Source organism: Sinocyclocheilus grahami, unplaced genomic scaffold, assembly GCF_001515645.1.
Source record: "Sinocyclocheilus grahami isolate Dianchi unplaced genomic scaffold, SAMN03320097.WGS_v1.1 scaffold794.1, whole genome shotgun sequence".
NCBI classification, from domain to species: domain Eukaryota; kingdom Metazoa; phylum Chordata; class Actinopteri; order Cypriniformes; family Cyprinidae; genus Sinocyclocheilus; species Sinocyclocheilus grahami.
Window position 1 is genome coordinate 1,076,310 of NW_015505973.1, and position 14,014 is coordinate 1,090,323.

A 14,014-nucleotide genomic window follows, 5' to 3' on the forward strand; every position below is an offset into this window, starting at 1 on the left:
GTGACAGAGATACGTAATGGAGGCAGGGCATTTAACAATAAACTTTATTATCCAAAATGAGTCCGACATCAGTGCACTGAACAGTAAAGTTGAAGTTTATTCAACTTTAATTCAATTCCATTCAACTTTATTCCGTTGAAGTTTATTTCACTTCGGAACATTCATTCACGGATTTGCGCTACTATCTTCACACACAGACGAAACTTACTAGAGAAGTGTGACATAATATACCTCTGTAAATAAATACAATATAAATTCACGTCTGTCGCACTTTAATGCCCTTTGAATGTAACGTGTACATTCCCTTGGAACTGGAATCATGGCGGAATTTCATGTGAAGTCCACTTCGCAGGGCACTTATGGTCGATTAAGACCACGCTTGAATGCTGCTGCCTGAACAAGAGACCTCCTTACTGAAGTGAAAGTGTTGACTGGTTGTCACTATCTCGCGAACCCGCCGCCGGGTCTCCACCTTCAGCTCGAGGAACCCTCTCAAACGCCCCCCTCCACGCGTCGGTAGCCCCACGGGATCGCTTGATCGGTCGGCGCCGGACCGCGAATTTAACCACCCGTAACTCCCGAACCCCGGGGGCTATCGGAAAAAAAGCTGGCTTCTAGACTTGCACTCGATTCGCGTTCGAGAGGGTTCCTTGAGCTGAAGTGATCCCCCGAATTTGGTGCGGATTCGCCGCGCTGTTACGGAGATATGGCCGTTCAAAGTTTCAATGGTTTTCCATAGACATAAACTTTAAAGCGTTTCATCAAGGTCGCCAGTAGCAAACAATAGAGTGCGCTCTGCTGGACAAACTAAGTAATTACACCATTTCAAGCATTTTATCTGCGTTATATGTTCTGTAAAAAAAAATTCATATCGGCCCATATTCGCCGATACCGATATATCGGCGACAGGCACATATCGACCGATAATATCGGCAAAACGATATATCAGTCGGGCTCTAATTATAACCAATACTATAAAAAATTGTTTCCTGTAATTTCAGTGTTTTTAATAAAGCTTTACAGGTGTAGAACAAGTAAAAAAAAAATTCTTTTTAGGTGAACCATTTAACAGGGCTAATTAATTCTCAAGTCTTTGATTTTGTGTACTGATTTGCTTATTACATATTATTTCTCCACCAGGTGCTTTCGGGCCTCAGCCTGGTTACACAGGACCATATCCTGGGCAGCCAAACTATGGAGCACCACCCGCTGCACCTGCTGCAGCACCACCCGCCCTGAAGAGGCTTGATCCTGATTCTATCCCAAGCCCGGTATGAACAATCCAGATCTGACATGCACATACACACAAGGTCATGGTCCACCATACCTTCTCCCACACATCTCTTGTTGATTTTTCAAGTGTGTTTTTTATAAATATAAATATTTATCCATTTTCAGTACTACTTGCATCCACACACACACAGACGTACACTGTCAATTTGTAAAATAAATATCTATGTAAATAGGTGTGTGATGTGCTTGTGTTAAGAAAGGCTTCGCTCTGGAGTCTCCTGTGTCTGACATGCATGCACTATGGTGGCTATTAGTAACAATAACATCCAGATTCATGGATTTTTCAAGGCTTGGAGATTCTGCACGTGCCGCCTCGCAATAACTGCACACATATCTCTTATACTGTCTGCTAAACAGTGTGATTAATCATCAGTAATTCTTGAAAAAAAAAACAGAGGAACTGTAACTGTGGTTACACTTCTGTTTATCTTCTCTGCTCTTTCTTTCTTTTTTTTCCTTTTGTTTTGGCTTCTCTCTCTATCCCTCTCCTCTCTTATAATTTGCTGACTAAATTGTTAAAATGTAAAGCAAGCCTCTGACATGCCGCCTGTGCAGAAAACAAGACATAGAATAGACCCAGACGCAATCCCAAGTCCAGTAAGTGCCTCGTGTCTCTCTGCTGTCTCTGTGTTGTTATACTGTATCCAAATTTCTCTGTTCTTAACTCATAGGGATGCCAATGACACTGTCTAGATGAACAGAATATTACATTTTTTGTTCTTATAGAGCTGACATAATAGCTTCTGTGTAGTAGACGACTTCCTTAATGAGATGGACACATCGGTATAACATGAATACTTAAAGGAATAGTAAAACTATAGTAAAAATTTTAAATTCTGCTGTCATTTATTCATCCTCATATCTTTCCAAAACTATGACTTTATATCTTCTGTGGAACATAGAAGATATATATTTTTTTCTATACAATGGAAATCAATGGTTTGGTTTCCAGCTTTGTTCAAAATATCTTTTGTTTTCCACAGAGAAAAGAAAACCATTCTGGTTTGTAACGACATAAGGGGGAGCCAATTATGACAGAATTTTCATTTTTGGGTGGACTGTCCCTTTAAGTCATAATTTCTTTGATTCTGGAAAATGACTCTCGTTTAACTTATTTTTAGACTGGTCATTGGTGCCCACCCAAAACCGTTCGTATCTACACTCCTGCATGCAATATAGTAACAGTGTGTGCATGACTGACATGTTCTTATTTATGGTTTGGTCTAATGTAAGCATTGTGGCCCATCGTTTAAAGGTATATTCTGGGTTAGATGCTACTCAAGCTCTATCAATGGCATTTTTTGGGATGACAAGAGGGCAGTAATAGAGCTGCAGGGTTGGCGTAAAGTTGATTGCTAACCTGGATATTAGCATTACCATAGACTTCCCTTGATAAAAGCCAATACTAATAGTTTTACTATTGCTATATGAACAACAAAAGTTGGTGATCTCTTCATGTTTTGTTCATCAAGATAATCTCCATGAGTGGGGTATATCACTCATATATTTTGTGTTGTAGAATAAAATGCGAAAATGTATTAAGCTTGTTAACCAAAGACCTTATTTATGACATTAAACCAAAAATCCATTAAAAAACATTGACTTCAAAATCATGTATTTAAAATGCTAACTCATTTCCTGGGTTTAGGGCTCATACCTGCAGCACTTTATGCTCTTGTTGTGAAAGTCTGTGGGACTATTCAGTAAGAAAGTGTTTGGTATTCGAGCTAAACTAATGGGGACTGCATATATCGGGTGTTGTCGATGAAGCTTAACTTATTCAACCCTGAATATTCCTTTAATCTGGTTTAGATGATCAGATGTGGTGCTAAATTTATGAACTTACTGATCCTGTTTGGATTAGTTCTAATCATCAGTAATTCTTGAAAAAAAAAACAGAGGAACTGTAACTGTGGTTACACTTCTGTTTATCTTCTCTGCTCTTTCTTTCTTTTTTTTCCTTTTGTTTTGGCTTCTCTCTCTATCCCTCTCCTCTCTTATAATTTGCTGACTAAATTGTTAAAATGTAAAGCAAGCCTCTGACATGCCGCCTGTGCAGAAAACAAGACATAGAATAGACCCAGACGCAATCCCAAGTCCAGTAAGTGCCTCGTGTCTCTCTGCTGTCTCTGTGTTGTTATACTGTATCCAAATTTCTCTGTTCTTAACTCATAGGGATGCCAATGACACTGTCTAGATGAACAGAATATTACATTTTTTGTTCTTATAGAGCTGACATAATAGCTTCTGTGTAGTAGACGACTTCCTTAATGAGATGGACACATCGGTATAACATGAATACTTAAAGGAATAGTAAAACTATAGTAAAAATTTTAAATTCTGCTGTCATTTATTCATCCTCATATCTTTCCAAAACTATGACTTTATATCTTCTGTGGAACATAGAAGATATATATTTTTTTCTATACAATGGAAATCAATGGTTTGGTTTCCAGCTTTGTTCAAAATATCTTTTGTTTTCCACAGAGAAAAGAAAACCATTCTGGTTTGTAACGACATAAGGGGGAGCCAATTATGACAGAATTTTCATTTTTGGGTGGACTGTCCCTTTAAGTCATAATTTCTTTGATTCTGGAAAATGACTCTCGTTTAACTTATTTTTAGACTGGTCATTGGTGCCCACCCAAAACCGTTCGTATCTACACTCCTGCATGCAATATAGTAACAGTGTGTGCATGACTGACATGTTCTTATTTATGGTTTGGTCTAATGTAAGCATTGTGGCCCATCGTTTAAAGGTATATTCTGGGTTAGATGCTACTCGTGCGCTATCAATGGCATCATTGGGATGACAAGAGGGCTGTAATAGAGCTGCAGGGCTAACATAATTTTGGTTGACAACCTGGTTTTTCCATTGGCCCTTGGATTATTGCAGAAACTAAGCTTTGTGAATAACAAAAGTTTGATTTCTACATGTTTTGTGTACAATCACTGATATATTTTATGTCGTAGAATAACATGTAAAAATGTATTAAGCTTGTGTTAACCACAGACTTTATTTCAGGCATTAAACCAAAAATCCAAAAAAATTAAATAAATTTTGACTTTGACCACGTTTAAAAATGTTAACTCGATTCCTAGTTTTAGGGCTCATACCTGCAGCACTCTGTGCTCTTGTTTTGAAAGTCTATGGGACAGTTCAGTAAGAAAATGTTTGATATTAGAGCTAAACTGATGGGGACAGCATGAATCGGGCATTGTTAACGAAGCTTATTCAACCCTGAATATTCCTTTAATCTGGTTTAGATGATCAGATGTGGTGCTAAACTTAAAAACTTATTGATCCTGTTTGGATTAGTTCTATATGAGCATAAAGAGGTTTATTGGGTGAAAGGCCAGGGTGTGTTTTTGTTCATGAATAAAGGTGTGTTTTCACTCAGATTCAGGTTATCGAGGATGACAAAGCAAACAAGGGAAGTGAACCTTTTACTACAGGGGTCAGAGGTCAAGCCCCACCTCTCGTCACCACCAAATTCCAAGTTAAAGATCAAGGTAAGAACAGATATTAGATACTTTTAGACATTGTTTGGAATCAAACAACTTTGAATTGCTACTTACTGAATACTGTATAGTGCATGCTATTTTTTTTATCTAAAGTAAAACAGTAGGCTTTATTCCATGATGTTACAGGTCTTGATAAAATATGCATTATATTAATCATCTCTCCAAAGGGAATGCGAGTCCACGCTATATCCGCTGTACAGCCTATAGCATACCCTGCAATTCTGACATGGCCAAACAGTCCCAGGTGCCCCTGGCTGCTGTCATTAAACCCTTGGCACCTCTGCCTCCAGATGAGGTAAAAGGTCACATTCTAGTAGTGTGTACTACTGCATGTTGTCGATTCCATTTGAAATGATTGCAGGAGGGTTTGTGGGTAATGGCATGTTATTCCTTTTTACTGGCAGACACCACCATATCTTGTGGATCATGGAGAAAGTGGTCCCATCCGCTGTAATCGCTGTAAGGCCTATATGTGCCCGTATATGCAGTTTATCGAAGGTGGCCGTCGTTTCCAGTGTGGCTTCTGCAGCTGTGTCACCGAGGGTTAGTAATGCTCCCGTAACACGCTTATGTTGAATGAATTCATCCTAATCGACATTTAATGTTTTGGTTTCTGTTCTCCTTTCACACTCCTAGTGCCTCCCCATTACTTCCAGCATCTGGATCACACAGGGAAGAGGGTGGACTGCTATGACCGACCAGAGCTCTCGATGGGCAGTTATGAGTTTACAGCTACTGTGGACTACTGTAAGGTACAGTATATGTTCCCATCATGCCACTACAATCTTAAGGAAATTCTGTGCTGATACGTATGGGATTATTAATTTTGAATACTATTTATTGACAGAACAACAAGATTCCTCAGCCGCCAGCCTTCATCTTCCTGATTGATGTGTCCTACAATGCTGTGAAGAATGGCATGGTTGGAATCATATGTCAGGAGCTGAAGACACTGTTGGACTACTTGCCCAGGTGAGTTTAAACAAGAAGCAGTTTGATCCATTAGAAAAACACAGAAAATTCATTCATATCTGTTGAGAGGTTGTTTTTTGCATGTACAACAGAACATTACATGTAATTGTGACATTGCCTATTTATTATTACTGCAGAGAGAACCCTGATATGGAATCAAACATTCGAGTTGGCTTCGTCACCTACAATAAAGTGCTTCATTTCTATAATGTGAAGGCCTCCCTCGCCCAGCCACAGATGATGGTAGTGTCAGATGTGGCTGACATGTTTGTGCCCCTACTGGATGGATTTCTGGTCAATGTCTCAGAGTCCAGGGTGGTTATTGAGAGGTAGGCTTCAGTTTTTGTTTCAGTTTTGTTCAAAAGTTTGGGGTTGATAAGTTTTTGCTGTTGTTGTTGTTGTTTCTTCCCACCAAGACTGCATTTATTTATTTAAAAAAAGTAAAAACAATAATGTACTGAAATAATATTTCAGTTTAAAAATAGCAATTTAATAATGTAATTTGTGTCAATATAATGCATCCTCATATCAGTTTCTTAAAAAATCCTTTTGAATTTGAGTAAGTACACTGTAACATCCATAATTTAGTAGAATTTTTCCATTTAAGCTAGTATAAAAGCTAGGATACCTGAATTTTTGACCATCAAAGTATTGATTATGAAAATGTACGTTGCCCACCAGTTTGTTGGATCAGATCCCTGAGATGTTTGCAGACACGCGGGAAACCGAGTCTGTGTTTGGGCCTGTCATTCAGGCCGGGCTGGAAGCGCTCAAGGTATTTGATCTTATTGCAACTGCGCAAGTTTCATAGTTCACAGTGAGTGTACATCATGTGAACGCATTGTGATTCAAAATGATGTCAGCCTTGTAGTAATTAAATGAAGCATTTCTGTATACAGTGTTAATGGAAGAAACTTTTAGTTTTATATTTTATTTTGGTTTGAGTGTTTCGTGTCTACTCCGAACGGAATCATTAAGTAACAGTAACATTTCTACTTTGTCATCTAGGCTGCAGACTGTGCCGGAAAGCTCTTTGTTTTTCACTCATCTCTTCCCATTGCTGAGGCTCCAGGCAAACTGAAGAACAGGGAGGATAAGAAACTAGTGGGCACGGATAAAGAAAAGGTACCTCTCAAATCTGTTCTGCTCATTTCATTGTGTCTGTCTCTGAAAATGTTTTGTCATCATTGAGACTCTGAGATCTATTGGAACACTGTTGCAGAAGGCTTTTTAATGTGGTGTTTTAAAGGACCCTCTCCAGCACATTGTGAAGTTCCCATCTCCATTTCTTTTGCAGTCATTATTCCAGCCGCAAGTTAGTTTTTACAACACCCTTGCCAAGGAGTGTGTTGCACAGGGATGCTGTGTGGACCTCTTCCTATTTCCCAACCAGTATGTTGATGTAGCAACGTTAGGGGTGGTCCCAACTTCAACGGGTGGCTCCATCTACAAATACACCTACTTCCAGGTAAGAGAGAACTATACCACCTAGCCATTAATACCATACGTGACCAGATCAAAGAAATCTCCTTAACCAAAAACAACATGCACTGTGATTATATAAACTATGGTTTGTTTCAGGCTTCATCTGACCAGGAGCGTTTCCTCAATGACCTGAGGAGAGATGTGCAGAAGCAGGTGGGCTTTGATGCATTGATGAGGGTCCGCACCAGCACAGGTAAATACACAGCTCTATACACCCGATTTTGAATTATTGCTTGCTTTTTTTTGTATTTTCTTCATCCTGCCATTTACCTACCACAATATATTTATACACAACCGTTGTTGTGTAAGATGAAGGCTGTGTTTATTTTATCACAAATACAGTAAATGGTAATATTGTGAAGTAGTATTACAACTGAAAAATGGTTTTCGGTTTTTATTTATTTACAATTATTATGTATAATACTTGTATAATAAACTATATTATTTATAGTTTATTCCAGTGATGGGAAAGCTGAATTTTCACAGCTGTTACTCAAGTCTGCAGTATCTTTGTATTTCTTACTTGCATTTCAAACATTTGAACAGTAGTGTGAATCACCACTCATTTTAACAGAGGTGTTCAACTTCAAAAGCCAAGAAAGGGCCATGTTCCACCCACAACAGAGAAGCACAAATTTATAAATGTGTTTTGGTATGATTTTATTCCACAATTCTCCAAGACATATCAGCCATGTGACATTCATCCCCTTCTTGTTTTTTTTATTGCATTTTTATCATCAGTTTTTAATGCATATATGTACAGGAGTTGAACTTGTGTGTGGTGCTGTGACAGGTATCCGGGCGACCGACTTCTTTGGTTCCTTCTACATGAGCAATACCACAGATGTAGAGCTGGCAGGACTAGACTGTGACAAGACCGTTACCGTGGAGTTCAGACATGATGATAAGCTCAGCGAGGAGACTGGCGCTCTAATGCAGGTTGGTGTGTGTGTGTGTGTGTGTCCTCTAGTATTGCATATCAATGTGAAGTGTCAGCTACACTGGGTTCAGTCATCTCAACATTTAATGACTTCAGCTGTGCTGACCTTTTTGTCTGTACTCTCTTTCTCTTGCTCTTCTTTCAGTGTGCAGTTCTGTACACCAGCTGCAGTGGTCAGCGACGGCTTCGGATCCATAACATGGCAGTGAACTGCTGCTCTCAGCTGGCAGACTTGTACAGGAACTGTGAGACTGACACCATCATAAACTTTTTCGCCAAATATGGTGAGTAAAACCACACACATCCTCTTACACCAGTCGGATAAACACCACCTCACTTCTTCCTGCGCTAGCATTCTTTGGGCCACCTCTGTTACACCAATGTAAAATTTTATTCAGTTTTTTTTATTTTATTGTATTTTTTTATTATTATTTTGTTATTTACCTATTTGAGTTTTTTTGTGTTTTGTTTTCAAAAGCTAAAGCTAGCTTCCAGTGTACATACAGCATTTAATACACAATTGGTTTGATGTTGTTGTTGTTTTTATTTATATATTTATTTATTTTTTCCAAAAGCTTTTTTGGGTTTTTTTGTTTGTTTGTTTTTTCAAAAGCTAGAGCTCCCTTCCCAGTCTCTCCACATCAATAATAATGCATCATTGTTTTGTTTTTATTTTGGTTTTTGTTTTGTTTTCAAAAGATAGAGCTCCCTTCCCAGTCTACCTACATAATTTAATAAAACTAGCCTGCAAAGGCAAGTCAGTAATAAATTATGATTGACATAACGATCAACACCTACCTATTTAGCATCTCAGTGGAGGCTGAAATGTTAGTTAATCATAATATAGGCCATTTTTATGTAAAAGTTTCGAAGATAGAATTTACTTTTTTTTTTATGATGTGTTCTGGGACTTGATTCGAGTTTTGAAAGATTGTTGTTGTATGTGTTTACAGCATATCGGAGTGTACTCGGCAGTCCTATCAAGAATGTACGTGATAGCCTGGTGAATCAGTGTGCACAGATCTTAGCCTGCTACCGCAAGAACTGTGCCAGTCCATCTTCAGCAGGGCAGGTAACTATGGAAAATCAACACACAAAAACACAGTGTACTGTTCTTTCATACAAATACTATTTATTAATGATTAAATATCTTCAGTGTTTCTGTCATATCCTACAATTGCGCACATTCTCTTATTTTTTTATTATATTTTCTTGTCTATTTTTCTGCGTACAGTTGATTTTACCAGAATGTATGAAGCTACTGCCCGTGTACCTGAACTGCATGTTGAAGAGTGACGTTCTGCAGCCCGGGGCGGACGTCTCCCTGGATGACCGTGCCTACCTGAGACAGCTGGTCAGCACTTTGGATGTGTCTGAGAGCCATGTGTTCTTCTACCCTCGTCTGCTTCCGCTGGTGAGAGACAAACACGATAATACCAGCCCATTTTATATTGTAATTGAGCTGTGATGATTATGGTACGGTCTCGGTTTCTCTACAGCAAAAGTTGGATGTTATGAGCATGTCTCTACCTGTGGCAGTGAGGAACTCTGAGGAGAGACTGTCTAGGGGAGGAGTGTATCTGTTAGAGAACGGACTGAACATTTTCCTTTGGGTGGGGGTTAATGCCCAACAGGAGCTGCTTCAGAACATCTTTGGCACACCGGCTTTCGGCCAGATAGACCCCAACATGGTACGACCCCTTATAAATGCTGAGAAAATAATATGCGCACATAATGTAAATAAAAGATTTGTTTTTTCTCATACAGAAGCAGTTATGTAGCTCCGGTATTACTTATGAGCGCATGAAACTTTACCAAGGATGCTTGACATGTTTTTGCATGTTGCATTTTGTTTTTAAAAATATGATGTGAACATTGGTGATTTTTATTGTGTTTTGCTGATTTAGACCTCTCTGCCGGCTTTGGATAATCCTTTTTCAAAGAGACTGAGGGAGATTATCGAGTCCTTCAGGGCACAGCGTTCACGATACATGAAGGTATATACGTCACAGGGCTTGATATTATGCTTTTGCAGATATTTGTGATTCAAGCAGCTGAAAATATTTATTTTTCTGAAAGCTTAAGTCACTTAGTGTTGAACTTTTCTTTTTTTTTATCATCTCGGTACAATAAAATTATTAGCAAATGAAACGCATCAGGAAGTCAAGATAATCCAGGAATTATGTGTGACCTTGACTAAGGGGAGAAAGGGAGTAGTCAGTCCAGATTAATGTCCATGTGTTAGTCTGTGATTATTCTTCACTACCGGGAGGCAAGGGTCACTCGTGATTATAGGATGACACCTTATAAAAAAAAATTAAAAACGTTTATTATTTATTTATGTAGTTGTTGCTAGACATTTATGGATTTTTCCCCCCCTATTGGGTGGACATTTTGGCCACCCAATTTATATTTGATTTGACCCTTGATGTAGGTTACTTGAGAATTTTTTTTTTATTATAATATGATATAGCTAATATGAAAAAATGAAACCGTTATTGCTCATGAATTCCCTTTTTGAGGTCAATTATTTATTAGGTTTATAATATAAATATATATATATATTCAAAAAAACATGAACATGTGAATTATTTTAGTTATCTAAAACACCCATGTAGTAGAGTTTGCACACTTACACCTGTGTGTAAATGTCTCTGAGTTTTGTTTCCGTTCTGTGCTCATCATCCACTATTTCCACCACTTAATCAAGCCACTCTTCTTTAAAACATGTCATTATATTCTTTATACCAGACCTGTACAGTGCGCACACAAAAAAAGTGTGCAACTTTTAACTTTAATGTGCTATTTATATTTGATTTGACCCTTGATGTAGGTTACTTGAGATTTTTTTTTTTATTATAATATGATATAGCTAATATGAAAAAATTAAACCGTTATTGCTCATGAATTCCCTTTTTGAGGTCAATTATTTATTAGGTTTATAATATAAATATATATATATATTCAAAAAAACATGAACATGTGAATTATTTTAGTTATCTAAAACACCCATGTAGTAGAGTTTGCACACTTACACCTGTGTGTAAATGTCTCTGAGTTTTGTTTCCGTTCTGTGCTCATCATCCACTATTTCCACCACTTAATCAAGCCACTCTTCTTTAAAACATGTCATTATGTTTGCGCTAGCTCTCATGTTGAGTTATTTCGTCCACAAACATTAAAGCATGGGATTTCTACAAGATATAGCTAATATGAAAAAATTAAACCGTTATTTTGCTCATGAATTCCCTTTTTGAGGTCAATTATTTATTAGGTTTATAATATAAATATATATATATATTCAAAAAAACATGAACATGTGAATTATTTTAGTTATCTAAAACACCCATGTAGTAGAGTTTGCACACTTACACCTGTGTGTAAATGTCTCGGAGTTTTGTTTCCGTTCTGTGCTCATCATCCACTATTTCCACCACTTAATCAAGCCACTCTTCTTTAAAACATGTCATTATGTTTGCGCTAGCTCTCATGTTGAGTTATTTCGTCCACAAACATTAAAGCATGGGATTTCTACAAGGACTGATTGGTCGCACATCATTCTCTTTCTATGAAACCTGTAAACCGCATTCGCTGGTTCTATAGTGACAACAACTGTATAGCGGTTTGCCCGAGCATTGCAATTATTTTGCATTTACTAGAGTTAAATCAAATGCCTTTCCAAACTCATTTTTGCATTTGTCCTGTGCGCGGCATATTATTTCTTCTGCGTGCAGCTTAGAGGAAACAGTGCCTACAGCTGATATGAATGTTTTTCCTCCAGTATTTTACTCATTTTTAAAACCTGTCCAAGACTAAATTAATATAATTGTAAATAATCGTTGTCTTTCAGCTCATGGTGGTGAAACCGGAAGACAAGCTGGAGCTGATCTTCAAGCACTTCCTGGTGGAGGATAAGAGCAACAATGGTGGGGCCTCTTACGTGGACTTCCTGTGTCACATGCACAAGGAGATTCGTCAGCTCCTGAGCTAGGAGCATCAGGTCCCCCCTTCTCTTCCCTTGGCTCTGTACTCAGAAGCCCTTTAACTTTTTATTTAACATAATAAACAATCCCTTTGCCCATTCACTTCTCTCCCTCAAATATAATCTCATCCATGTGACTCTTGAGGAAGAAGCCACCTTGTAAAGGAAATGTTGCTCCGTCAGATTACGGTGTTGTTTTGGTTTTAGTGGTGGGAGTTTTGACCCAGTCTTCTCCTCCCTTTCGATGACAGGCTTGTGAGACTGTGGGTGTGATAGAGGAGGAGATATGCTGTTGTTACTGCTCTACAGCTGATCTGGGATCAGGTTGTGAAGCCTCAATTAGATCTTAAACTGCTTTGTGAAATGAACAGCTACCGGGTTTTAGAGTGTGTTTGACTGTGAACGTCGATGTTGATTGTACTGGGTGTTCTGTGAGAAACACTAGCACTGATTAATGGTCTCTAGGTACCGAAGGACAGAAAAATAACCGCATTAGAAATGAATCTAGGCCTACTCGGAATACAGTGAAATGAAATCCCTCATCTTATTTCAATATGAATCGAAAGATGTTTTAGAGCAAGTTAGATTCATGTTTATCCAATTATTTGTATTTTTTTTCCCTGCTTAAATTCAGTTTCCCTTTGATTATCTCTATAAACCTTGGCCTTACTGATGCTGTTTCTCCTTTTTCACTTGTTATTCTGTTTAGCTTGTCTAATTTTTTGTCATTTTCACCTTTTTAATGTGTGTGGAAAACCTAATAGACTTTATGGGAGTTTGAAGTGTGCTGTTAATCGTTCAAAAACTCTGAGAAAACATTCAAAATAAAAGTCTATGCATCAACTTATCTTTAAAAGAAAGAGGGAAAGCTGTTCAAGAACCTGAGCTGAAAATTGTGCTGCTTTTCTCCTTGCCATTGCCCTCATTCTCTATAAGAAGCAGATATGCCTAAAACTGATGCGTTAGTGACGTTTCTGCTTCCTGGCGAAGAATATGGATCCCGAAGGATGCCTAGACGGGCAGCTGAAATTCAGATGAGCCTCTCAGGAGGATGGGAGTTGTCAAAACCCTAAAGATGGTTCAGTAATTGGGCATACATTACAGAAGCATTCTGGCATTCATTCAGTTCCCTATTACATTTTTTCTTTTCTTTTCTTTACTGTATGGTCTGTTGTAACCTGTATACTACATGTGCTTGTTCATTTATCAGTTATGATTTAATATTATGTTCTAAATCTGTTTAAAGGAGCAGGTGGCATCTCTCTGCTCTAGGGTATTAATCATTGTGCAATGGAAACCTGTGCTGAGAGTGGAGTGCGGGACTCTTTTAGAAACTGACCATTTCTAACCGGTTTTCTAAGCGAGTGACGTCAAGCACATGCGGAATTGTGACCTTAAAAGCAATCAACACTGAATATCTTGTCATTGCATTTATTACATGTACAGAATTAAAAATCACGTTTTAAAAATGTCAAGCTAGTGTGCTTTGTTGAACCTTTAAGTGAACTGCATATGATGTTTGGGTGAGTTTTTCCCCTTCTCAATGCTTCAAAATCTTTCAAATCAAGCTCATCTTAGTCCTTTCAAAGACATTCTGAAATATACCGTATGCTTATTTCTATCTAATATTACCGAGCTCTTTTATATAAAGGGGTGAGCTGGTGTGTTTCTCAGAGGTGTATCCTAGTGAGGTTCTCTTTAGAACGGAGGGATCGGCCTTTGAGTTGTTTTTTTTATTTATTTCATTTTTGTGTTTGTCTCTAAACCATATCTGTTTTTGTTGGCCACAGACTCCTCAATGTCTTTCAGAGTCGTGT

General features: G+C 38.1%; 1 protein-coding gene across 2 annotated transcripts in view; it reads left to right on the forward strand.

Annotated features, from left to right (window-relative positions):
• LOC107561851 (protein transport protein Sec24C) overlaps window positions 1–13,668 on the forward strand; it is a 16,341-nt gene extending 2,673 nt beyond the window's left edge. The window contains exons 2-19 of one of the 2 annotated variants that reach the window (XM_016246348.1): window positions 1,141–1,271; window positions 4,701–4,806; window positions 4,986–5,113; window positions 5,223–5,361; window positions 5,455–5,570; window positions 5,666–5,790; window positions 5,928–6,119; window positions 6,472–6,565; window positions 6,799–6,915; window positions 7,088–7,258; window positions 7,372–7,468; window positions 8,069–8,214; window positions 8,361–8,499; window positions 9,169–9,287; window positions 9,450–9,629; window positions 9,715–9,906; window positions 10,123–10,212; window positions 12,066–13,668. In XM_016246348.1, coding sequence (XP_016101834.1) covers window positions 1,141–1,271; window positions 4,701–4,806; window positions 4,986–5,113; window positions 5,223–5,361; window positions 5,455–5,570; window positions 5,666–5,790; window positions 5,928–6,119; window positions 6,472–6,565; window positions 6,799–6,915; window positions 7,088–7,258; window positions 7,372–7,468; window positions 8,069–8,214; window positions 8,361–8,499; window positions 9,169–9,287; window positions 9,450–9,629; window positions 9,715–9,906; window positions 10,123–10,212; window positions 12,066–12,206 — 2,423 coding nt within the window. In that variant the 3' untranslated portion in view covers window positions 12,207–13,668. Of the gene's footprint in view, window positions 1–1,140; window positions 1,272–3,195; window positions 3,395–4,694; window positions 4,807–4,985; window positions 5,114–5,222; window positions 5,362–5,454; window positions 5,571–5,665; window positions 5,791–5,927; window positions 6,120–6,471; window positions 6,566–6,798; window positions 6,916–7,087; window positions 7,259–7,371; window positions 7,469–8,068; window positions 8,215–8,360; window positions 8,500–9,168; window positions 9,288–9,449; window positions 9,630–9,714; window positions 9,907–10,122; window positions 10,213–12,065 lie in introns of those variants that run through there. The other variant, XM_016246350.1, reaches the window with a different exon arrangement.
• Window positions 13,669–14,014: the final 346 nt, after the last annotated feature.